The sequence below is a fragment of the Seriola lalandi genome, unplaced genomic scaffold, assembly GCF_002814215.2.
Source record: "Seriola lalandi dorsalis isolate HSWRI2012SDOR001 ecotype SW California unplaced genomic scaffold, Sedor1 jcf7180002054476, whole genome shotgun sequence".
NCBI classification, from domain to species: Eukaryota; Metazoa; Chordata; class Actinopteri; order Carangiformes; family Carangidae; genus Seriola; species Seriola lalandi.
The window spans coordinates 2,091,326-2,117,245 of record NW_019525029.1 but is presented as its reverse complement, the minus strand read 5'-3'; the positions used below and the strand labels follow the sequence as shown (position 1 = coordinate 2,117,245).

Genomic DNA, 25,920 nt, shown 5'->3' with positions numbered 1-25,920 from the left:
TTGTCTGTTCTTCAGGAAGCTGCTTTTTCTGTTGTACTCATTGTTTTATAGGAACTTGATAACAAATGTGGACTTTATCTACTAAATACTGTGATTCTGTTTCTCCATACTGTCACTTTACTGTCGATTTCTCTGCCTTTCTTTTACTGCATACATATCTGTTTTTCTGGCTCTTCCTCAACTATATATTTCACAACTGAGTCAAAACATGACTCCAACATCCTCATCTGAATAAAATTGTTCACCCTTTGTTCCTAAAATGGTTTGAAAATCATTACCAGGACTTGAAAACAACATCTGGTTGCCACCAGCAGTTGTGTGAACGGGGCTGTAGATATCTGATAAAACATTTTAGAGTTCCACCCCTTCTTCTAGGAAACCTGCTTAAAATTCATCCTGAGATTATCTTCATGTTTGAAGCTTGGCGTTGTTTGCCTCATGTCCTTTCCTCCCCTTAAATTACAACACCCTCACTTGTTTATGCCAAAATATGTCTTCCATTCCTTATTGCTTATGTCAGGGTGTAAACCACAGGCTGTATGAATTAATCCTCAGGCCATTCAAAAGACTTGCTAGATAAATACCAGTGATGTGATTTAAACAAGTTCCTCAGCCTTTGGACAGAACATGTACTTGTACTTCCCCGTTTCTATAAACAGAGACATAACTTGGTGTTTATGCATGAATCTGTTCTTTTTCAGTGCACAGGTATGACTGCAGGATGTTTAGAAGATATTTAGTTGAAAAAATTGGGCCAAATTCAGGCCTGTTGGTCCCGTTTAGGACATTGTAAAATGGCTCATAAATTCCAAGAGCATCACACCTCCAACCACTCCATTCACACAGTCTTCACTCATAGTCTTACAGGGGAAAAGCTGCAAACTGAGTCACAAAAAAACCCTTAAGTGCTATCCAGCATAGAAACTTAGCCTATATCCACATATTAAAAAGGCATAGGTTACAAAAAATACCTGCAGACACCGTCTCTCTCCAGCAATCAAACTAAATTTTCCTCATTTCCTCCATAGACTCTGGGGGGAAATCTTTGCTCCTGGCTCTGGTGTTACCGGGCCAGTAAATGGTGATTCAGATCGCATGTAACAGGCTGCACTCAACGACTCATTTTTTCCGACGACTTCAGGCACCAGAGGAGAGTCGCAGCACTCACAGACTGGATCGTCGCTGGCGTTTCTTTGCAAGGTAAACTCATTTAAGGACATCAGACACACGTGAACCTACAGTAGGATCTTTAGGAAAATTATGTTTTTATTTGGGCATAGTTGTCGCGGGGATTAGAAATTGTGGATTAAATGTTCTGCCTCGTTATTTTCCAAACTCATTGTGCTTGCCAAAATGAAAGTAAAACTTCCGGTAACAAAATGAAAAATAAAATAAAATTTATTCTGCAGTCTTTTGTGAACGTATAAATCGCTGTACAGAAAAAAAATAATGTTCTTGTTCGAGAAGTATGCACTACAATTACCTGTTTAGTTTTTTTTTATTAAACGTAACATAATTTATACTTTTATTTTGAAGGTAAAAATCAAATTTTTCCTGTACTGACTCAGTTACATGCCAGTTAAAAGTCTCACTGTTATTGTTTACTTATAAATAACCAGTTGAAATTTCCTTTTCCATTAACATCTCCATCCCTCTTTGAAGCCCACAGTCTAGCCTGTCCAGAAAGTGCATATATTTTGACTTACTTACATAACTTGACTATTTTACTTCAAAGCATAGGATGACATCTGTTTTCTTTTGGTATGAGGAGAGAGACCTGTTGTGTGAATAAAACAACAGCTTTGTTGCAGGAAGAGACCACGCTGGAAAAACTGCCCAGTGGATAATGTCTGTCATGTTGCCAATGAGTGTCTTTTCCAGCCACTGTGTGTGTTCCACTATAAATCTGCAAGTCTAATCAAGCTTAATATTTGATGTTTCAGCCAGTGTCGAGATGCTCCAGGGGGCAGTGAGCAGAGCTGTGCTCTGCCTGTCCTGCTGCCTCCTGTTGGAGGTCTGCTTCCCAGCAGACAGTGCAGGACCAGCAGCTCCCCTCCCTACCTTTCCCCCTGCACAAGAGCCAGGGGAACCAGACCTTGAGGACTGGGAGTGGGGGTCTGGATCATCTCTTCTGCATCTGCTCAACAGCTTCCCTGCCGACAGCCCCTTCATAACGGAGACCCCAGGAAAACCGGTTAACTGCACCCAGCGCTTCTGGTTACCACCGTCCTCTGCAATCTGCTGGGAAAACATAGCCGGACCTGAGGAGTTTGCCGAGTCCCGTCTGCTTGTTCTACAGAACAGGGCCGCCCTGCAGGCTGTGTCCACCTCCAGCGGGGTGGAGGAGGGAGGGATCTCCTATGACCACCAAGCCAGAGAGGAGGTCCAGGGGATCCGCTCAGACCACCTGAGTGTGGTAGATACTATGCAGACCATGGAGAAGGTGTTTGTGTCACTGGAGGAGAAGCGGAAAGAAGGGAAGGAGCAGGGGGTCTTTACACGGTAAGAAATTTTAAAAATACATGGACCATTTACCTATCAGGTCTGCGGTTTGAATAACCCAAGAGACTGTACTTTAATTACTAGTGGGAAGAGGTTAAATCTTATATTTTATTTGATAAAAAACAACCTATGGACCCTACCCATGACATAGAAGTCTAATAGTTTCCCTATCAATATAGCAAGATAACATATTTATGGCAAATACTCCACTCTGTATTTCTTTCTTATAAAAATCTGCCAAGTAAACAGTTATTACAGCCACAGAATAAGAGACAAAAGCAGACAGTAGCTCTGCAATGCAGCATTTTACCCACACCCAGACTGCAACAAATAAACATGATGATGCTATAGCCGAATATTTTCGATGTTTGGCAGTTACATGATCCCTGAGACTGCTCCAGAGAGCGCCGCAAACAGTATGTTTTCAACTGTAGTATAGTGACTGAAGAAGTGATTGTAATGTGAATATGTTGTATAATATCTGTTGTGTATTCATATTTACACACACATTTTAAAACCATGTTCTGCAGCGATCAGTCACAGACACAGCTTCAGGCCTCACTGTACATAAGCAATTAAAATTTCCAGTAAATACTGATCCAAGACCAACTGCTGGGCTAATCCTAAATTATTATTAGTGAGGTAATCACGTCCCCTGGATCACTGTTACTTGTTTGGCTCAAACACAACGCTGATTGAATGCCAAAAAAGACAGAGTGGAAACACCGTCCAGACGAGCAGCTGAGTCATTTCCAGTGTTTTCCAACAGACGTCTGTCAGGACATCTGGCTGAGACGAGGCTCAACATTCAATTCAGCAGTGCTTTCTATCCATTAGATCAGAGAGAGTGAATTCATTCTCAATCTTAGGCAAAGCAGTGTGTGTGTAAATGTGTCAAAAAGTCTAAGACATTTTGCTTATGGTTGTCTTCCCTTTCAGCATGAAGGAGCGTCTTGCCAACACAAGAGACACCATCGGTGTCAGAGAGGACATGGCAAACCATCTGGAGGAGCAGTTTTCTACTTTAGAGAAGACTCTGCTTAACATACAGCTTCGACTCAACAAACTCATCCAACAGTGACTACACCATGGAGCCTTTCACGTCCCTTATGTGAACTGTATTTATATATTCATGGATTGTACAACAGTGTAGCAAATGCATGCATGCTCAGGATTATGTAAGTCTCTAGTATGACGAAAAACCCACTTGATATACACATTATGTCATTAACGTACCTACACAAGTAAAACGTGTGACCTGGAATTTGCAGATAAACTTCACATTATCCGGGAGCTTTGATGAACATGTAGCAGTTAAATCTAGTTTTATATTGACAGTTTGCAAACATGTTCCATGTGGAGATTTCATGGTCACATTAATAGCCTCTAGTAAAACAGCAAGACACTTGTAATAGAATAAATGACTTGTTTAACTTGCTTTATTTTAATATCAAATCTAAACAGCAAATTCGCAAATATATGAGGAAGATGCCTTGAAAGGTGGTCAGCTGTTATATACAGTTCAAATATTCACTTCTGTTAGGTGGAGTGTGAATTTTCATTTGGAAGAGACACAGCATGTTCGGCTGCTTTGTAGTTAAACTGGAAAACAGAGGTATTTGTACTTTCGATTGGTTCAAACAACTTTCAAGTATTTATGATCATCTACTCACAACTCAAACATGACAATATCTTAAAAAAAAAAAAAATACAGCATCAAGTATAACTTAGAATCCCTAACATCACTTGGAAATCAATGCTTCACAGCGTCTGTAAAATAGAGTGTTCACCCAATCATATTTTAAAGGCAATAATAAGTCAGGAGCTACGACATCTGTGTTCCAGCTGTGTGGAATGAATTCTTGGTCTTTTACATGAAGGGAGCCTGCAAGCTGTTAAGGAAAACCAATTCATTCCTCCTAATGGTTAGGTATGCAAAAACGAGATAGTTTAGGAATACAGGCCATATGCAAGATCACTCTGAAATCCTAAAAATGTTCAAGTGCATCATTTATGAGCAACAACGGTACTTTTGCCTACACAAAAATATTGTCTTTGTAGAGGTAATCAATTCTGAAGAAAACTTAAGGGGTGATTGCATTACGATTAATCTAAGGCTGCTTTGTTTAGGACATTAATACAAATTTAGCTTGCTGGCACCAATTATTTATCATAGATATATACGGTACAACTTCTAGTTCCCTCTGAACCCGTGTGTGTTTAAACTTGATCTGTGAGCCTTCACTTGATTTCACATTAGCTCTGTGTGGTATTACTTCCAATTCCACGCCCATTAACTTTTTCCACAAGCCCTACAACTGAACTCTGTCGGTGTATTTAAAAGCACTGAGAAAGTTCAGGGTGTCTCTTCTGCCACTCACTTTATTTTCAAAGAATGGCAGAACGTGTACACTTGATCTGTCCCGACGTGAAATGCAGCCGGTGTCCTCTCTAAAAGTCAGTGTCCTCTTCTTGCATTTGCTCCAAAGACTTGAGGTAATCTCGAGCAAAGATCTTCTTAGGCAGGATATCTGTCGGTTAAAAAGAGAATATTACACTGAATTCAACTCATTACAGCATTCACTACTTGTCCTCTTAGTGCAGACACACAATGACATCCCTGTTTTTGGGAAAGAGCACAGACATTTGGCCCATTACAGCTGTCAAAAATGATCAAGCCATGATTATGATGACGACGACGATGACGACGAGACGACGATGACGACGACGTCTGGTTGTAGAGATAGATCTTTAAGGCTATTTTAGTCCCTGCTCAGGAACTGATATTAAATCTGAGCTCCAGGAAACACTTGGGTGGCAACAGCAATGCTTTAGATTATGACAGGCCAATCAACATACAATGACACAACATGAACTGTTTCAAAAGCTGCTGCATGAATACGCAACATTTTAGTTTTTAACTACTTTATATTTTACTTCAAATGCACCAATTTGTTTTATCCACTATTTTCTTTTTGTTTCTAGTACATGTCATGATTGTGAATAGATTCAAATTCAGCAACAAAAAAAAAGCTCCTTACATTACATAACTTTATTCATACTTTGAGCTAAAATCAATCTACACCTTACAATCCATTGCGGTATTTTTATGTTACAATATCTCCTGGAAAATCAATCAAGAAACTGTTAACAATAATAATAACCACAAAAGAATGTCTACTTTTGGACAAATTAAGATAATGTATATTTTAGGCAAAATCATTTAAAATCAAATCAAATGATGCACATCGTGGCATAAAAAAACAAAATATATTATGCAGTTAGCTACACTTACACTCATTTGGTACTCCTAGCTACACCCAATGCAGTTTAACAGTAATAATTTAATAAATAATAGTAGTAAATCCTCCCTCCATGAAGGTTGTAATGTTCAGTTTGTGTTTCACAGAGGTGCTGAATGAACGTTATGGTTATCTTAGAAGACACAGTTTGTGGGGCTGTTGAATTATACTGAATTACACTGAGAAGTGTTTGTAATATTTCGTCTACCCACTGACATGAATCATTTGGCCAGAATATCATAAAGACCCGTCAGTGTAATCAACAGCAGGCTGTCGAGGCTACATTGGTTTTAGCTAAGTGTAGCTAATCAACTGGCAGATGGCTGTTTGCTGTAACCAAAGACCATCACTTACCTAAACTCACAAAGGTTACACTATTGTTTCAGTGGTAAAGGGCCAGTACACTGCATGCTTCAGGTAGTCCCTATAGGTCTGTCAGACTGCGGCTGGGTCTCACCTGTTAGAAAGTGGAAGGTCTCGGTCTCCTCCGCGGTGTTAGCCAGGTCACTGTAAGACAAGGTGTTGGTTTCCTTCCCGGACCCGTTGTTGAATGAGGCGAGAGCCAGGTGCTGGACAAACAGCTCCTTCAACAACAATAACAACAACAACAACAACAATAACACGTGTCAGCAGAAGAGAAATTCACATTAAGTGGGCACTTGAGGTCAAAGAAAAACCTGGAGCAGCTGCGTTTACAGTTTTCCCGACAAGCTAGCGATGCTAACCCCTGCTAGCAGCAGCAGCAGGTGGAGGCGCTGATGAATTAGCACAGCTCAGTAAACCGAGCATTTAGCATCAAACTGCAGCTTACTGTCGCCTTGGTGGTGAGGAAAAGAGCGTCCTGGTTGATGCTGGAGACATCCGGGGAGCTCTTCATGATCAGCCTCACTCTGGATATCGGGAGGGAGATTGTCTTTTTATTGCTAGACGTGTGGTCGTCTTTGTCGGGATTACTTTGAGACATCTTCATGAGGACACGGCGCCAGACAGGCGGAACTTCAACTATTGTTTTGAACGCTGATGCATTTATTCTTCTTTTGCATTTAAAGAGCTGTTGATTTGGATTACTGCCACCTGCTGGACCGGAGACACTTCATCTGAAACTTCATCTGAAAACCACTACTAGTGCTATCACTGTCAAATATGTTCAAATATCATCATTATATTTCCTTCTGCAACAACTAGTTTCATAAAATTTAGGTTGGATGTTTGGCATGGATATACGTGGCCAAAAAGGTTCCTGTTGTATTGGATTGTGCTATATTGATACATGTATTGAGCATATAAAGTGCCTATTGTACAACAGCTTTTGGTACAATATAAACATTAATCTGCTGTAATAGCAGGACCACTACAAAAACTAAGCTTTATTTCAAATAATTCACTTTGTCAAGAAGATGATATGTATTCCAAAACAAAACATACATATTTTTTTTAAATACAAAAGTAAGACAGAGATCTAATTATGGATTTAGGATTTTATTAGTCTTGCACAGTCAGACCTATTGCCTCAGCGCTGGAGAATGATTTTATATACTTAAAATTGAAAAAGTCATTCAAAACAACTAAAAACAGATATGATAAATGATTAATATTAATAATATTAATATAACTAGACATCTCTGGAAAAAATTGCCATATGCCAAACTTTTGTTTCTAACCATATTCACCATTTCTAAAAAGTAAAGGTTGGTTTACGGTGTCCGCCGGTCCAGTGGTGGCGCTTAACTTAAGTTTGTGCCCAAAAACCAACCACCGAAGAAGAGCCGATGACAGAGGTTGGCGCAGAAGAAGAAACAGTGGCGCTTAGCAATGGCGGTGATTTGGTCACACAAATAAACAATCTAGCTTGCAATTTAATGCTGTTGTTATTATCGTAAGTAGTCTCATGTCGTAGCTAGCTGTCTTAAGTGTGTCTGTTGCAGAAAAAAGGACACGTCTGTGTCTCTGCTGGTGTCATTTTCTGGAGTCGCATCAGTCTGATATTGATGATAAACAGTTAGCAGGAACCGACTGGGCAGCTTCTTCTCATTGTTGAACACTGAACTCATTTTTTCGTGCCCTGGCGTCGTTTTTTGACCACTAACGATGCCGTTGGGTTTGAAGCCATGCTGCGCCGTTTGCAAGACAAACTCTTCGTCCATGTGGAAGAAAGGAAACCAGGGAGAAATCCTGTGTAACAACTGCACAGGGAAGAGCAGCAGCGGTGGAGCATCTGGACCCTCCATGTCCTCCAGCGCACAGCCCAGCAATGGCGGGGGCAAGCAGGTTAGTTGGGGAAGTGTTCTTTAATTCATATGTTGTCCATCTTAGGAAGACCACGGTCTGTGTTTGTATGTATTTAACAAAGTCAGAGTAGATTCGAGGATACAACAAGTTAATCAAATAACTCTGAACTGCAGCTAATGCATGTTGTACTTGTCTTTAGTCCAAGCAGGAGATCCACAGGAGGTCTGCACGGCTGAGAAGTACCAAGTACAAGGCTCCTGCATCTGAGAAGAAAGTGTCCACAAAGGGAAAGGGAAGAAGACACATATTTAAACTCAAAAACGTAAGCTAGCAATGGATTGATTGGTCAATTTAGTTCATTCTTATGTTATTCTGGACTGTGAGTTTATTAATTTGACTGTTGTGTGTGGTTTCTTTACTCAGCCAATCAAAGCACCTGAATCTGTTGCCACAATCATCACGTCAGAATCCGTATTTTATAAGGTATGGTGTTTATTCTTACCAAGCAAAAATAATCTTAGTTTTCAGTTCAATATCAGAAAGGAGCATGGTCACTTTTAGTATTTTTTCATCAAATTGCCGCTTTAATTACTGCATTGATGCACTGAACCGGACTGTAGTCATCCCCAGTCTCTCTATTTCATACCTACAGGGTGTTTACTACCAGACAGGAGATGTGATCAAAGTAACAGATGAGGAGGACGGGAAGTCATACTACGCTCAGATTCGAGGCTTTGTTCAGGACCAGTACTGTGAAAAGAGTGCAGCATTGACCTGGTTAATCCCCACTCAGGCCAGCCCAAAGGACCACTTTGATCCTGGGACATATATTGTTGGTGAGCAATAAGAAATGAGAACATTGCACTTTTTTTAATATATACCTTTTGTTTGACTTGTTTTAGAAACTGTCTGTTTTTTTTTTTTGTTCCAGGTCCAGAGGAGGATCTGCCGAGAAAGATGGAGTACCTGGAGTTTGTGTGCCACGCCCCCTCTGAATATTTCAAATCACGGAGCTCTCCGTTCCCCACCATCCCCATCCGACCAGAAAAAGGCTACATCTGGACCCACATAGGACCTACACCAGCCCTCACTATCAAAGAGTCTGCAGGTGGCAGCAGTTAACAGGACTCTGATATGGACTTCCTCTGTTGCTTTTAAACAGACATTTGTATATTTATGTAATATAATAAGAACAAAAATGGTTGTTAACTACAACCATTACGACAGATCGATGAAGAAAAGCTGTGATTTGACACAGAAGAAACCACCATGTAACCACATTTCAAAAAAGTTGTTTACACAGTTGCAGCATTGGAATATTACTTTTGCAATTAGTAATAAACAAAAAAATCTTGTTTCTACTCTTTTTTTTGTCTGTGATTGTTTAAAAATATATATTTATTCAGTTGTTGAGTTGCTGTGTGGTGTTGCTAAGAGTAAATGTACTTATTGTGTGCTTAAGTTTTTATTATTATGTTTGCAAACAATTCACTTCAAAATACTTAATTTGTCCCTGAGGGGCACAGAGTAGCACAGTCACGAGATAAAAAAAAAAAACATAAGCTATACACATGATGGTACTAATATAATACTAAACAATATAATAAAAAAATGCAAACATGAGTCCTACATGTTTTGATAATTATGTTATAATGACAATATTAATGCAATAAAAGTATATTGCAAAAAAACAAGCTTTACAGTAAACATAATCTAAAGTCTACATATAAGTTATTTCACAAATGTATTGTTAAGTCTTGTGTCACAACAAGAAAACCACCAAGAAACAATACATGGTTGTGTATTCCGCCTCACCGAGTATAACCGAAGGAGGAAGTCCGCCGGAGTGAAGCCTCTCGCTCTGCCTCTACACTCTTGGATAAACATTCCCAGCCAAAGTACCGAGCTTCACCTCGTCGGTGAAATTCCCTGAGTGCGACAGAAAGTCTCCCGGTGCTCCAGCAGGGAAATGGATGTTTCACTAACGTCAGATTTATTTTTTCCTCACGGGCTGGACATTATGAACTTTTCTTGATCAAAAAGAAAAGGCAGGAGTATGGGCAAATTTCAGTCCAAACTTGGTGAGACATCACATGAAATCAGCCTGTTTTTAAATGAATCACTGTAGCTTATTATCACTCATCGCATTCACTTCTCTCTCTTCATTTGGACAGCTTTGAAACGCAGACAGAACCCTGAAGGTAAGACAGTCAGATTCAACTGTGTGGTATACTCACTTCATACAGCGCCTGTACATGTGTTAACATACTTACTCTTATGTTTTGCAGGTGGTAGTCCGGCTTCCAGTGTGGCGACTTGTCAGGGAGAATTGGAGCGGATTCGCATTCACAAGGGCAAACTGACAGAGGTAGAAATTTGATTTAATTTTTCATAATTGATGCTTATTTTGCTGATATAATTTAATAATAGCCTATATATGATCGGACTAAGACATATGCAGATGCAGGTAATAAGGAAATCCACCTCAGGTATTTTCCCAGCCATAAAAAGAATCAGTTTTACAATGCAGTGGACTGGTATAAACAGATAACTGGCCACATGATAATCACAGCCAGAATTAAGATATTTGACACATAAGTCAGTTAATTTAGATTCTTGAGAGATGTTATATCGACATCATTCATCATCATCTATTTTAGATGTGTTTTCCCCATCTGAATCAATCAATATGTACATTTTGGCTGTACTAAAATAAAATAAAAATGACTTGACCTTAGATTGATTGTATATAAAAGCAAATGAGTATTTGAATGCAGAGTTCTCCCCCAGAACATCCACATAAGAGCTGTACATTAAACCCACAGAGGTCTGTTCCTATACTGCAGAAAAACAAGCAGCAAGCAAAAACACAAACATTAGCAGCCTCGTCATACTGGTTTATTGCAGTGCCAGCAGCTTCATCTCAGTGAAGCCGGTTCTGGGGACAAACACTATTTGCTCACATCACATCCAAGAGACATAAAAGGTGTTTGGAGGTAGTCGTATATTTATTCTTCCGCCCTTCCTCCTCCATCTCTATAAAGAGACGTCCAAGTCTGTGAAGTGCAGCGCAGCCACCACCCCCCCCCCCCCCCCCCCCTCCAAACAGCAAGGTCTTTATACAGAACTGCTATGAAAAAAAAAAAATTCTCCACATCTGGTACTGCTTTCCTTCACCAGCCAGACAGAATGTGAGGCAGTGGGGGAAAAAGATGTGGGAAGGGGTGTTTGGAGCTGTAGAGGGGTGGGTGTTTGATTGCATAAATGGCATCACATGTAGACTGTTAGCGTTAATGAAGCAGTCACGTTTTGGGCTTGGAGACTGAGAAATAGTGTTATAATCCAGAGTGGATGCCCTTATTTTGTTTTATACATGAAAGACTGTTAAAGCTGGTGACAGTCACACACTCTCCTAATAACTATCAACACGCTGATTTAATCTGTGTAATAAGATTTTGTTGTGAAAGTAAATCACAGATGTTTTTTATGTGGTTCCAAGGATCACAGGGTTGCTTGTAGGAAACAGCAAATTCACTTATACGTCCATCTCATGTATAATAGCCAACATGCCAAATTCACTTTGCTTTAGGATTTTTCATCTTCTAGTAAAGCTGCTGAAGTTTTGAGATTTTGATGTGAGCTATCACCGGTATTGTTGTTTTGAGGTTCATGAAGTGTTGGAGGCGGAGGATATATTTGTACCACGCTATATGAAACGTCTGGAAAGTCGTACAGTTGGGAAAAAGACGTCAACTGTGCCAAGTTGTTTAAAGCTTTGTGGTGGGGGGGTTCTGGGCTTGTTAATTGTAGGGTGCTTCCTGCGATTAGATTTTCCAGGCTAATACAGTTTGACACTCCATGACACCACCGCTGTAAACTGTAAACGGCAAAGACATCTCATTGTATGACACATACAGTGGCACATGACACACATAGTGTTTTCTGTCAGCTTTTGGTGTTACATGAACTCTCTTTTTGCATCCTATAGAATAAAGTCTTGGCCTTTTTATATTTAAAGTATTTTCCTCGCAGAGTTTCGCAGTAAAAATGGTAAAATAAATAAATAAATAAATAAAGTGCATTTTGCAAAGTAAAAGCAATCTTAAAACTTTGATGCAACGATGCAAAATGTATACAATACCATTTATAGACGTCATTGTGTATTGTTGAAGATAACTAGTGAGAAAAAAAAAATTGCACAGTGGGAAAAAACTGAAGACACACACTCACATTAACTGACTGTTTACATACCTGACTCTCAATTACTAGTGACTCAGGACCAGGTGTCAACAACCTCTGTTTCTGAAGCAGCACAAACCTGTTTGCTTTGCTATGATCTCTGGACTGAAAGGGGCGTATGCGTGTGTGAGTGTGTGAGCGTGTGCGTGTGTGTGTGTGTGTGTGTAACACAAAGTTAGTATTGTAACACTGATGAGGAGTGTTTTAATCTCCTCACGTCAGCTTCATATTCTCTATCAGAACTAACAACTAGGAGTGGTTGCTTTGACTTCTGCACACTAAGCTCTTTTGTTTAGAGAGCAAATCCACCCTTCAATGAAATTTAATACCAATGTGTTCTGTGATAACTAAAAGGTCAAAGTGTAGCTTATGTGATTCTTTTTTTTTTTTTTTGGCAGCTAAAATCCACCTTGCATGCCACAATTATGAACCAGTTTGATATAAAAAGTTAGATATTTCTATGAGAATAAGTGCCGTTCTGCCCTTTTCTATCTAATATAATACATTAATGTATGAAGTACAGTGAGTTAACAATCATTAACTAACTTCATAAGCTTTAACTAATCACATAAACTCATACTGACTTGATCATTTCTTATTGGCGAGAACTGACAACAGGAAATAATACATCCTACATTCATTCATCGCATTGGTTACACATTAATTAAGCATATGTTTTACACTGTTATTATAAATGGTTTCTCTTTAGTGCTGATTCATAATTCACCATATAATAATTAGGCCCCTACATCTATTTTGAAAATGAGGACCTGTTAGTTATTACATGCTGTTAGACCTTTTGCATAGCCTGTGGCTTGGTTTTGATGCACACAAAAAACCAAAAAGTTCATGCAGCTTAATGATATTAAGATATGAAACCCGCTGCTGAAGTAATCAGAGCCTCATCTCTCCATGTTGCATCTCCGCCCTCCCACACAGTGAAACCTCTTTTCAGGAAGGCTGTCACGCAGTCTTGCTGTGACACAGGCAGCCGCCATTCTACCAGCAACTTTCAACTTTGTGATGCCAGGATGGGATGGCATAAATGGATGGTTGTGTAATGAGGGTGTACAAAAGAGAAGACTGCAGGATTCTACCAGCTGCACACCTTTCTGTTACCTGCATCATTACTCCTCCACCTCCCACCTTATTCCACTGGAAATCAAACCCAGGATCAAAGCTTCACAGCAGGCCGAGCGTGGCAGGCGGAGAGAGAGAGAGAGACAGAGAGAGAGAGAGAGGAGGGTGTGGACAGTGATTGCTCGTGTTGTGTGTGTGTGTGTGTGTGTGAATGTGTATGTGGGTGTGAGGGTGTGCAGTCATCATATCATTTCTTTTGTTGCTCATCTGCATCTGTATCTGCATCTGCCCGAACATCGGAGTGTTGCTGTGATGTATTGGATAAGAAATGTCTTCTTGGCGGCTTCAGTCCTCTCTTACTCTGCAAAAAGCAGATACAATATGTAATCAGATGTTATAGAAATTTTTTTTTAATGATCTGTTCTATGTAACAGAGCATATTATGCAAGTTCTGGCACGAGTCACATGTGATGAGGAAGGAAAGGTCACGACATCAACAGCTTCTCTTTCTCTTTTACTTTCTTCTGTGTTTTAATGTGCATAATTCAGAAAGATGCGTATCGCTGCTTCATCTGATATTATATAGTCAGAGTTGATGTTGATTATTACTGAAGTGGTGTCCGTTACAGCCTCCTAGAAAAACTTACATAAAAACCACAGATGTTCATGGATTGTTCCGCTTTTGCTCACATCTGGAGATCCATCCCAGCACTGGTGGGACATGAAAATCACTTAATTGCTTCCTCTACTCCTCTTTCCCTCTGCCTCTGTTAACACGTGTGTTCTGTGTTGATTTACAATCTGTCTCAATCTTTTCTCACAGAACTTGTATGTGGAACTGAGGGAAAACAAATCCGACCATAACTGCAACCTCAAGGGTGAGTGCAGAATTACACGCATCACACTGACATGGTTCACTTTCTATGTGCTATGAAGACCTTAATTCTTCGATTAAGCGCATTACCAGGTTTGATGCATACGCTTTGACATGTCATACCCGATTGCTTTCCCAAGGGCAAAAAGAAATTGTGAAATTAAACACATCTGTTTTATATTTGTGTGGGAAAGTTTGGACCTTTGGATGTACAGCTTTCAGTTAGCTTTTAGTTTCCTCTCTGCTGCCAAACATTCATTGAAAACAGAGCTTATAACAGGGAATTAATTATTTACAAAGGCACAGCATGTTAACACAAAAGTGTAGCTAGCCTCAAACGTTGGTGTGTGCTGATTATTGTTATTCACAGTCCGGTTCTGTGATGTTTAGTGGTTTTGCCACCAAAGAAGACACTGGACAGGGACAAAAGCATCCACTTCCAGGTCAATAAACGGACAAAGAAGAAGAAAAGCCATGCTGGTGTGAGTGTTTAACTTCATGCTTCTGACTATCGCATTGTGGGTGAAACAAGATGGCTGTGATAGTGTGTCTGCATATTTATAGTACTGATAATTGTAACTTGTAACTAAGCTTGTTATTCTGACAATATGTGCATATACAGGACACACAGTGTGAATTGGTGCTTGAGGAGGATTCTCAGCAGGAGTGGGTCTTCACACTGTACAATTTTGACAACAGCGGCAAGGTCACAAAGGAGGTAGCTTGCTTTTTTCTTTGTTGTTACACTAATTCAAATTTAAAGTCCCTTTGTACACAGTGTGTGTGTGTGTGTGTTGTGCAGGATATGTCCAGTCTGATACAGTCCATGTATGAGGTTCTGGAGGCATCAGTCAAGCAACCTTGTTGTGATAACACACCCCTGAAGATCAAGCTAGCTGTAACTCCCTCAGCTTACCTAGACAAGACCTCACAAATGGGTAAATTTGCATTTTTATTATGGCTCTAGGAACCATGAGTATCATTCGTGGGGGGAACACTAAGGATCCAAAGTGTCACTATGCCAAGACTGTTACCTGGTTCAAAATGGTTGGACTAAGACACCAGGACTACAAGTCATTATATGATGATTTTGTCCCTCTCTCATTGAAAACAGCCAGAGAGAAGGAGCAGAGGGCGTCTCAGGAGGAAGGAAGCCCAGTAAGGAAAGTCTATTGTGTGGATGAAAACATAGAGCGCAGAAACCACTACCTGGATCTAGCTGGCATTGAAAACTACACCTCAAAATTTGACAATACAGGTATAGGCACTCCTCCTTTATTGTTATGGTTTGTAAATATTTCACTTCATGAACTGGTGGATTGTTCCATTGGGAAACACCTGAAAGTGTTTTTTGCCTCTTTGTTTCCAGAGTCACCCTGTCAGGAGCCCACGCACCAAGCTCACTCTGCTCTTCAGCACCACACAGTGGTGGGAAGAGAGAGCTGCATCTCCCCTGAGTCTCCCAGAAGTCTCTCTATCCTTCATTCCCTGAGAAGTAAGCCCATGTCAATGGGGAAGGACAGGAGCAGAGGAGAGGGAAAGTACTGCAGGTTGCATGGCCATCCTACCCAGTCTCACCCTGCAGCACATAGTGTCCTCCAACGTTCCCACAGCAAGAGGCTCCGCTCCAGGATACAAGATGTTCCCGCATCCCTTAGACACCCTGGCTCCCAGGGCCCGACAGGGGGGGGCAGGGAGATACCAAATAAACTTCATCCCTCCTGTGGGGCCCCTCTAGCTCAAAGACATGAGCACCATCACCACCATGAGCACCATCATCATCACCATCACCACTACCACCCTTCATAAATGCATTTCAAACACATACTGTATGAAACTGGGTTCAAGCTCAGGTGAGAGGAGATGGTGCAGTCACAAAATGCTACTCAGCAGGTCCTTGAATCACCTCCTTTACATTATATTCACTGTGTGGTGGAATCAGGCTCAGACGCTGTTATCTAATGCAAACAAAGTCCTGTAAGATAGACAACGTGGAAGGTCAGTTCATTGTTGCCTGTATGACATGACACTTTTATAGCGCTTTAGATCGACTGTTTCCTCTCAGGTAGATTACCACTTAAGCTATACAATTTAAAAGGGCACTGTGTAGTGTTATATAATGCCTGTATTGTGAACTCTATACCCAGTATTACATATTAACAACATACAGTATGTCTTTTCTGTTTGAAGATGCAAACATAATGTGCAAATTAAAGGTGTTTAGTCTGTTTATTCTGACATCAAATGTTCATACTACCATTATTTGTTTTCTCTTCTTGTTGGCGACAGTATTTACTCAACACAAGCAATAGATTCAGGGGAGATGCACTTCCCTTGAACAGAAAGAGTTTGCAGTGTATTTCTGCATGTCTGGGCACAATATGTTGTATGTAATGATATTTTTCCATATCACAATGCATGACACAATGCATACATTATAATGTCACACTGAGATACGCTCTGCCATAGTGATATATTTGAGAGATTCTTTAAGACTCCACATCTGCACCAATGTTTATATCAAGAGGAATCTGTCATGAAAGATGCAGATACCCATGTCTCCACTGACAGAAGCCTCAGTAGACCATAATGCATTGCAAACACATGACATGTTGCATTTTGAGGATGGTTAAAGCTATTTTTTATAAAGCAGATTTGAGAAAAAATTTATCTATCAACAAGTAAATTGGAGCCCTTCATAACAAAACAAACATGATACCTCAGTCCTCAAAGTTGTTCCTGTATTTGTATGTAAGTATTCCTGTATTTCTGTTCTATTTCTGCTCTCAAAACATTTGCTTTTGTTCCAGCTCTTGTGTGTAGTGTAGGCCTTACAAAGAGGTGTTGTGAATAGCAACAGGTTTCCCAGCAGCATTCAAATGCTCTTCCTACTTATCTGTCTGGCAAAAGTTGCAAATAGACACCATGCCCCAACGAAGGACGTGAGACAGCTGTTTCTATAAATAACCTCAACCCTCTTACCTACCACGAGACCCTCGAGCCTCATTCCTGCCTCACCACAGCAAGCCCCGTCCCAGACAAATACACAACACCCAGACAGACAGAAACAGAGGATATCAACAACGCAGCTAAAAGAGGAGGCAAAACACTGACACGCAGAGCTGTTTGATAGCAGCTCCTACCAAGAAATTTAGATCTGTTGGTACAAGCGGCGAGAAAAACCAGGAAACATGAAGTCTCTGCGATTCCTTGCTGCTGAGGGTTTCATTCAGACTGGTCCAACTGCTCTGGAGAACCTCAACTGTGTGTCTTTCAATCTCTACCCAGTTCTCTTCAAGGCCTGCTACCTCCATGAACAGGCTGACTTACTGCGCGCTCTGGTCCAAGCATGGCCTCTTCCCGAGGTCAACCTACAAAGGCTCCTGGGAAAGACAGTTGACTGTCAGTTGAACCTCACCTCACGCACCTGCCGGCTTTGTCTGGAGGCAATTGTGAAGGGGTTAAAGGTACCTATGTGTTCTTGAGTATGACATGAGATCACATTCACATCATACTCACATTACTCATGCATTTTTTGCCATGTTCTTTAATCCTCTTGCTCTGTAAATTTAAGCTCTCAATCAGTTGGCACAAACATGTTTGTGTGACTTGTTATTGGCTTACAATGATTGTGGACCAGGTAATCACTTCAAAAATATTTTATCACGATTTTCTCCTTTTGTGAAGGATTATGTGCTGTCTCCTCCAAGAACTTATGCCAAGTGCCTTCATGTGGTGGACCTCACTTCCCTGAAAGACATCGAGTACCAGGACTGCCCCTGCCGGTCCACCCTGGGTCGGTGGGCAAGAACCCAGCTCCTAACCCAAATGTGCTATGAGACCATGGTGGCCATGCAAGCCAACGATGTGTCCCAATCTGCCTTCGACACATCCATTGATGTCCGTCTGAACGGCTTTGTCACAGGCCGCAACTATGAGCTAGTGGCTCAGGCCTTCCTCCTCCTCCGCTACTGCCCACTGAAACTTCGTTTTGTTGGTTTTCGGGGTGATTCCCTCGCTCTTAAGCAGCTCTTCTATGTTCTTCGACTAGCAGAGCCCGAGTCCATCGCAAAACTAGAGGTGGTCCACAATGTTCCCCTGGAGGCCACACACCTGGAGGTTCTGCTGTCCAAGGTGGAATTCCCTAAGTTACAGTCTCTGACCCTGCCGGCCGGGGCGTTGGATATTAGGAGGTTGGGTTTTGATGATGATGATCTGCTGGCCACCATCGGCAACCTGCTGGCACAGCTGAGCAGCCTGACTGAGCTCTATGTGGGATTCTCCACTCTTACTGGACACCTACGCAGACTCCTGAGGTGAGTAAATAGACAGATGGATAGATAAAAAAAAAAAAAAAGAACAAGGTATCTTTGTTTGTCTGCATATTCTGAAGGTCCATCTTACACGCACATTGTAGTATGAAGAGCCTTAATAAAGCCCATAATAATCACCTTTAACCAGTGACACAAGCACAGGTTCTTGTTTAAGAATGGGAGGTATGTTGCTGTTAAAATTACTGACATGATGCACGTGTGAGGACAGACAGTTGCACCTGGCTACAGCTGCAGGTCAGACATACTTCACAGTTGAGCAGGAGCATAAACCCCAAATACTAGAGCTGTTGATAACAGTCTGGCATATAGTTTAAACAATTTTACTTTTATCAAAATCTTGTCAAATATAAGCATAAATACAGAAATTTGGGGATTTGTCAGAAAGCTTATCAGATTTTTATTATGGCCCAGTTATTTCTAGTACCACAGACCTTTTATTTCACGCGACTAATATCCTTTTACCCCTTTCCTTTCAGTCCTCTCAACACTCCTCTGCAGTGCTTGGAGTTGGCCAACTGCTGCCTGAACCGTGTGGACATGACATACCTGGCCAACAGCCTCCACAGTGAGGCCCTGGTCCGCCTGGACATCAGCGGACATGACATCTTTGGCTCTTTCTCCACCTGTTTCCACAAACTGCTCGGCCGCTGCTCAGCCACATTGGCCAGCCTGGCTCTTGAAGAATGTAACATCGAGGACGAGAACATGGACGCCTTCACTAATGCTCTGACATGCTGTCAGGAGCTGGAGGAGCTCAAATTCCTGGGAAATCCTCTGACTTCTGCAGCCCTGCGAAGGTTATTCTCCATGTTATCTGCAGGTTTTCCTAAGTTAAGGTACATAGAGGTACCAGTTCCCCGTGAGTGTTACTCTGAGGATGTTACTTATCCTCTTGATGATTCAGTCCTACTGCGATACAACGGGGATTTGTTTCAACAGGTCAGGGGCCAGCTGATGGGCATCCTGGAAGGAGCTGGTAGGGGGAGTGTGGAGGTGTGCACCCCCCTCACAGGCGCCTATGATCCAGACATTAATGAAACCAGCAATGAGCTGGGAGTAACTATGTTGAAGTCTTTTAACAGTGTACTTGGGAACTTTATAGGTACCATAACTGATGTGAACAACAGGAGATCACAGGCTCAGCCTGATAATTAATGAGGTTGCCTGTAGAAGGATCAATTGAATGGACTGGCAGAAAACAGTCAGATTTAATTTAGTTATAGTGCTAGTACAGGTTGCTAGCACAGGTTGCTAGCAAACTGTCATCACTAAAGGACAACACTGCGAAAATAAATCTAGTGAGCTAGATTTGTTTGACTAAAGATTCACGCAGGAATTCCTTTCCTGACAACATAGCATCTCAACAGCTGTGCAGTGCAAATAGATGTAGCTCCTGCAGTGATTATGTTAGATACTCAGATATTTTGTTACCTGTATCTATTGTAGATGTTTTTATGTCTATATTCAGGTTTAAATATTGTATATACTTGGATTTGTAAAGGTAAAGATCACACATTTGCAACATGGGACAGATCCCATTTTAACACATGATTGTCTGTCATACCAATAAATCAAATCTTTAAAAAGCCTGTCATACATTACATAAAAAGTGACACTTGCAAATCTTCCAAAATGTACATTTCTTTAATGAGCAGTGTCTTATATAGGTTACATTTCATTTTAAATATTACACCGGGGGACAACCATGCATCGACTGAAGACTAGGATTAACAGCTTTGAATAGACACTGTCTACTTCTTCGTCCACTCCTCTTTTTCTTTCCTCTCGCGGACCACCTCATTCAGATATGGTGACAGGTAGCTGGCATCCTGAAGGGAACATTTTTGGTGAGTTTAGAGGGGGAGACAATTCAATTTTATTGTTCTTTTTCTCACCTCCACCCTGAACAAAAAATTCTTTAAAATTTGTTCCACCTACCTCTTCATATTTTGTCCACTGGTCTTTAGGGAGGATCTGCTGCTTCATGGACAGATCCAGGGCTCTCTTGATCCTGAACATCCTGTCGTTGTACATGGACTCTGGAAGCCTCCTCAGGGCTTCTTTCACATCTGAATCCTCATAGATTGTGTCATCGCGCATTAAACCTGACACAGGAAACATACGATGATGAAGATGCTAGATGGAAAATCAGTAATGCAATAGCCCATGCTCATCCAAGACGACTCTGTTTTTATATTTAGTCTTGTAATGGAGTAGCCTCAAAACAAGTGGACTCGTTGGGCTGTAAATTCTACGTTTTGAACAATACTGTTCTTTGGCCTTACCAAGCTTGTTGAAGCCACACAAGTTGTAATACCATTTGCGGAATCCAAGCAGTAGCCTGCCAGACGCTGCTGTGAACATAACAAAGACACACACACACACACACACACAGAATCAGTGGGACAGCACAACCTGATTTAAGGGACAAAACAATGTCAATGTAAGCCGCAGATATGAGGAGGAAGGAGTATGGCTCCAACAATGGTACAGTATTATTACTACTGGAGGTCAAGTGACAGATGACTCACATTTAAGCAACTACATACATTTACTAAAGTACTATACTATACTACCTGAAAATTTAGACTAGAACCTGAAAATCTGTTATGCACAGAACCTCAGGTGATCAGTACCTCAAACTATGTAAGGTTACATTATGAAACGGACATTACATATTGGTTGACAAACAGTAGATAACCTCGCCATCTGGGCTCATACAGCTAATATTTTCAACTGCATTAGAATGACAGTTGAAATGACAGAACACTGGCTCTAACGATTAGGAGCTAACATTAGAAGACAAGAGTATAGATGATATAACACAAACACGAGCTGAACGCGACAACAGCATCTTGGTTAACATCTCTTCACCAAAATGGACAAGATAGCGAGTGTGTGGTTCCAACATAGCTAGATACTGTTTATTTCACTGTGATTAGCACAAGCGGTTAACTCTAAGCTAATGCTAGCTGACAGACACCCTTAGCATCAGTTAGCACGGGGACACTAAAGGACACACACAAGTCAAATGCGCCAGTAGCCATATTCATCCGGGCAAAATCAACATAACGTGATATTATGTGGCACAGCATAACAAGGTTCACGTCATACCGGTATAATACCATCTTTAAAGAGTTAATTTAAAACTGGAAATATAAAAAAGGAGCGCTGTTCATTTACCTGGTGCCCTCGACGCCATCTTTACCACTAAGAACGGCCGCGGTGCATCATGGGTAAGGATTATTGAGGTCATTGCTATTGCGCAATGTGACTAGACCATATATTTAAAAAGAAAAATGCTTTAATATTATTTAGAAATGTGTTATAGGAATCTATTAAGCATAGTAATGTTATCGAAATCTCTCTGACAAATCAATTAAGTCAAAGAGCAAGATAAAACACACTATGCAGAAAAACAACTATCTCTGACAAGGACTATGATTTCATGAAGGTTGAGCAATCACAGTTAAGTTCATCAAAAAGAAAAATACTTCGCTGTTGAAGTGAGCTAAAGTGAAAGTTAAGGAAAACATAATTTGAAATACTGAGCCACAGATCAATGAGAAACTCAACTCCAGATTTGATAAGTCTGGGAGTAGTGATTCTTGAACTGGATCTGCTCCATCATGGTCTGGATGTGAGTAAAAGATAAACATTTCACTTTGACATGTAGTGGAGCAGTATTAAGTAGCACATGGCATGGAAATGCTCATGTAGATTGAAAGTAGCAGTTGCATTCCACCACAGAACAAGTGAGACCTGATCCTTTTTCACATTAATAAGTCAAATCTATTCTCATTACAGGCAGCATGATTGATTATAATTTTATACACAAGCAAATATTTTATAGAACCTTAATCATATTTTTGGTCTCTTCAGATAGACAGTCATAGTAAATAAGAACAGTACTTCAGGCAGAAGAGCTGATATACACTGTGTACATTTATTTAACATCACATTTACAAAGCAAACTTTTTATTTCAAACATACTGTATGTTTAAAGACATTGATGTATGCATGTATCTGACATTATGCTATTTATTATGCATGTTGAACCACTTCTCTGAAGTCCACTTTTATGTCTCCTAAGGAAGAATCAAAGTGTCTTTTGGAACAAATAAAAGTCTTCCAATGTGGCCAAAGCCAGATCTGTGCAAAAAGTCTCATCTGGCAAGGACACCAGGCGATCCAGGGAGATGTAGTTGGGCAGGGCTGGGTCATACTGAGCTTTTCCGAGGTACTCAAGGAACAGGTGGCGCTCTTTAACACGCAAGTACTTGGTATTCAGAACCTATGGGAGGAAAAATACTCAAGGTATAATTCTGAATATAGATAGAACACAAATAAAATGAATCCAAACTGATCAAAACTGGTAAAATTGCCGACAACCAGGAGTTCAATGTACCTGTGGGAACTTGGTGATCAGGTGGTGGGGCAACTTCATGGTGTTGTGGACGAAGTCAAATATTTGGGTTAACTTCCTTTTGTTGGCAGTCAGCACTTTTGGAATGGCAATAACTATGTGTTGGATCTCATTTTCCTTAAAGCCAAACTCTAATTCACATACCTAAATGAATCACATTTGCACACAGACACATACACACAAAAATAATCAAAATATTAAAAGACAGTATATCAGGGGGTAACTCAAACAATGGATGCGATGTATAATGGATAATGATGTATTTTATCATTTCAGTACCTTCAGATTTTCTTTAACAGGCTCCAAACTGCTGCACAGTAATCTGGGTAAACGAGCTACAATGTTCCGAGTCTAGAAAGAGAAACAAAACCAGCTATAATTTGGTATTCTTCTTTCTATCAACAAACTCACCATTTCTTTTTGTGTAGAAAAAACATCCAACACACTGATAATACTGGTAGAAAGCTTACATTAGAAGCACCGAGGTTGAGGTGCTGCTGATAAAAACCCAATCTGTTGTCCAGCCTCTTCACACTGAAGTTTAGCAGATACGGAGCTCTGGAAACCATGGATGCAACAGTCTCAGAGCTGAACTTCTTTGACTTGAGATAGTTCACCCTTCAAAAACAACAAAAAAGACAATGTTACTAAGAGAGTCTCATAGCAGATCCTGATCTGCCACTACTGCAATATACAGATTACACAGTTATATAGTTTTGTGTGTTTTATCTCATCAGACAGATTTAATTTAGAATAGAATAATTTGTTGAATATAAAGACGTCGAAATGTTTCTGTTTCTGGGATCCCTTCACGTCACCTGGTCTGCAGGTTTTCCAAACTCTCAGTGAGAATGAAGGGGTTGTGTGTGATGATATAGCCAAAGCGAGAGTCCTCCACCCCGATCTCTTTGAGGAACAGCAGCCTTGGGGCCACGTCTTTGTTGAAGTCGAGCTTCAGCAGCATGGAGCCCGCATTGGGCCTTTGTTCAAGCTTCCAGAGATTCACTCCTGCAAACACAGAAAGAGGTTGAATGATCAGAAAAAAATAGATCTGGTGGCACAGACAATTTAAAGACCATTGCATTTACCATTATAGTTTTAAATGTGCTTCCTAACAGTTTAAATAAAAATGATTAAAGTATTCTCAACAGTTGATCTACAATTTCATTACCTAGTTGTACCAGCTTGCTGAGTGTCTCAGACTTGTCAACGTAGTCTCCAAGAGAGGTGGAGGCTGGAGGTATGGCTACAGGAACAGATATACTGACGGCCTCTTCATCACTGATTTCCTCTAATGCAGAAAATTCAGCAGCAGCATCAAGATCTGATGAATTAAAAAAAAATAAACACTGAACACCCATGAGAAAAAAAAGCTGAAATCTAAATATAAATGCTGATGCTCAGTGAATATGCATCTATGGTCAGCAACAGCCATTCAATATGTACCTAATGGCATCTGAATTTCTTTCAATGACACAGCATCTCTGATTGGCAGCAGGGGGCTCTTGTATGCCACAACATCAGTTCTTGACAATTCTTCTGTGAACTTGTCTTCCTTAGCCTCAGTTGCCAGATTTCTGGCTGTTAAGTCACTGTAAGAGAGCATCTGTTGTTTCCACCTCTGTCTTGCCTGATTTGTTCTGTGATTCCCCCTGAAAAATGAGAATCCATTTGGGATTTTGGTGGCCACACTTGTAACTGTTGTGCAATGCCGAACTTGAGTGGTATACTGCCAGGTAGTAGCCCCCGTCTTAGAGCAAAGAAAACTTCTACATCTCAGACACAGCAGTGCACAGGATGAAGTCATGTTGACCCTGCAGAGAAAAAATGAACACAGCATGTTGGTCTGGTTTGGTTTTATTTTTCCATAAGACAACCCACCCATCAAATCATACAACTGTCCACATATAGAAAAAAAAGAAATAAGAGAAAATCAATCAAACATGAACCATATGCACAAGAAATAGAGAAACTATAAAAAAATTTAAAAAAAGACTATATATAGATGGTCTAGTCTACTGTCTATATGTTCTGAAAGCTTTTACTGGAGACTACAATACACTTTAACATATAACCATAGGAGTACGTGTGCAGTACAGTCTGCTTGAAGTTACCTATGGTAATTAAAAGATCACTTTTACTTGTAGGACACGTCAAAGTCAATGAATAATATAGTAGTACTAATTTTGATTATCTACATGCTATTGCATGAAATATCCGCTATAATATATAGCCTGGTACATTCAGCTGATGTAGCATTGTAGTGTTATTCCACAAGACTGGTATTCGACCTCTGATGTCTAGTTTAGCTGTTCCTGTGTGTGCTGGTGTATAGAAAGAAAATCTAATCCAACCGTTTTCGATATCTACAGAAAGGGTAGTTGAAACAATTTACCTGTCGGTTTTTTGTTGATACATACAGGTAAGGTGTAAACTAAATAAAAATCTGAGACTGAATTGATGCCCTACAAGAAGCCAGCTATAGCCAGACTTAACGTTAGCTCCTAGTTAGTTAGAGGCTAGCAGGACAACAAGCCTCTGTAAGAAACGACCAAAGCCAACAAATTAGTTTAGATTTAGATTTAGATAGAAGTTATTTTTGAAGTTACCTCTTTACTCACAATCTGTGAATAAAACACTTAATCCTCAAATCACTCCATCATCCCCGAGGTCTCACTCAATGTACACTGTTTTCATGTGCTCAATACCGGAAGAACTTACCGGAAATGTCACAATTTGGGATGTACCACAGCGGTGTATGCATGGGTAAAACTGATGCTTCTAATGTACTCATGAGGGTGAGTACTCATGAGATTTTGAAAAAAGTGTAATTATTTGGATATTGGATTACGATCCCTAGTGATTTTAAAATATTATATTTTAATGTAACGTTTTTGTTTTGGTGAATAGAAATAGAACACGTAATTTCACTAT

At 40.4% G+C, this 25,920-nt stretch overlaps 7 protein-coding genes across 8 annotated transcripts; 4 read left to right on the top strand and 3 right to left on the bottom strand.

Annotated features, from left to right (window-relative positions):
- Nucleotides 1-1,023: 1,023 nt before the first annotated feature.
- On the top strand, nt 1,024-3,939 carry LOC111659364 (uncharacterized). Its single transcript, XM_023412307.2, has 3 exons — nt 1,024-1,200; nt 1,944-2,502; nt 3,442-3,939. Exons 2-3 carry the CDS (start codon nt 1,955-1,957, stop codon nt 3,581-3,583), a joined length of 690 nt encoding a protein of 229 aa, XP_023268075.1. The 5' UTR covers nt 1,024-1,200; nt 1,944-1,954; the 3' UTR covers nt 3,584-3,939.
- Nucleotides 3,924-6,818, bottom strand: chrac1 (chromatin accessibility complex subunit 1). Its single transcript, XM_023412308.2, has 3 exons — nt 6,616-6,818; nt 6,262-6,388; nt 3,924-5,033 (listed from the first exon to the last, which is right to left on the bottom strand). Exons 1-3 carry the CDS (start codon nt 6,772-6,774, stop codon nt 4,954-4,956), a joined length of 366 nt encoding a protein of 121 aa, XP_023268076.1. The 5' UTR covers nt 6,775-6,818; the 3' UTR covers nt 3,924-4,953.
- Nucleotides 6,819-7,561: 743 nt separating this feature from the next.
- Nucleotides 7,562-9,394, top strand: gatad1 (GATA zinc finger domain containing 1). The gene is made up of 5 exons (XM_023412119.2): nt 7,562-8,072; nt 8,233-8,355; nt 8,457-8,516; nt 8,686-8,869; nt 8,965-9,394. Exons 1-5 carry the CDS (start codon nt 7,893-7,895, stop codon nt 9,153-9,155), a joined length of 738 nt encoding a protein of 245 aa, XP_023267887.1. The 5' UTR covers nt 7,562-7,892; the 3' UTR covers nt 9,156-9,394.
- A 554-nt stretch (nt 9,395-9,948) lies between these two features.
- LOC111659293 (protein naked cuticle homolog 2) lies at nt 9,949-16,471 on the top strand. Its single transcript, XM_023412181.2, has 9 exons — nt 9,949-10,114; nt 10,208-10,234; nt 10,322-10,401; nt 14,176-14,230; nt 14,617-14,708; nt 14,849-14,944; nt 15,029-15,164; nt 15,341-15,484; nt 15,596-16,471. Exons 1-9 carry the CDS (start codon nt 10,090-10,092, stop codon nt 16,033-16,035), a joined length of 1,095 nt encoding a protein of 364 aa, XP_023267949.1. The 5' UTR covers nt 9,949-10,089; the 3' UTR covers nt 16,036-16,471.
- Nucleotides 16,472-16,564: 93 nt separating this feature from the next.
- Nucleotides 16,565-20,193, top strand: lrrc14b (leucine rich repeat containing 14B). The gene is made up of 3 exons (XM_023412178.2): nt 16,565-17,693; nt 17,914-18,542; nt 19,037-20,193. The coding sequence occupies exons 1-3, from the start codon at nt 17,418-17,420 to the stop codon at nt 19,713-19,715; spliced, it is 1,584 nt and encodes a 527-aa protein (XP_023267946.1). The 5' UTR covers nt 16,565-17,417; the 3' UTR covers nt 19,716-20,193.
- uqcrb (ubiquinol-cytochrome c reductase binding protein) lies at nt 20,186-21,846 on the bottom strand. The gene is made up of 4 exons (XM_023412182.2): nt 21,744-21,846; nt 20,846-20,914; nt 20,499-20,665; nt 20,186-20,389 (listed from the first exon to the last, which is right to left on the bottom strand). The coding sequence occupies exons 1-4, from the start codon at nt 21,814-21,816 to the stop codon at nt 20,312-20,314; spliced, it is 387 nt and encodes a 128-aa protein (XP_023267950.2). The 5' UTR covers nt 21,817-21,846; the 3' UTR covers nt 20,186-20,311.
- A 641-nt stretch (nt 21,847-22,487) lies between these two features.
- On the bottom strand, nt 22,488-25,704 carry mterf3 (mitochondrial transcription termination factor 3). Of its 2 annotated transcripts, none has more exons than XM_023412179.2 (8): nt 25,596-25,704; nt 24,433-24,800; nt 24,158-24,310; nt 23,805-23,994; nt 23,457-23,604; nt 23,266-23,337; nt 22,969-23,130; nt 22,488-22,854 (listed from the first exon to the last, which is right to left on the bottom strand). In XM_023412179.2, exons 2-8 carry the CDS (start codon nt 24,791-24,793, stop codon nt 22,660-22,662), a joined length of 1,281 nt encoding a protein of 426 aa, XP_023267947.1. In that variant the 5' UTR covers nt 24,794-24,800; nt 25,596-25,704; the 3' UTR covers nt 22,488-22,659. The 2 variants fall into 2 exon arrangements, with proteins under 2 accessions (XP_023267947.1, XP_023267948.1); XM_023412180.2 differs by having other exon boundaries at nt 25,608-25,703.
- Between the last annotated feature and the right edge of the window lie 216 nt (nt 25,705-25,920).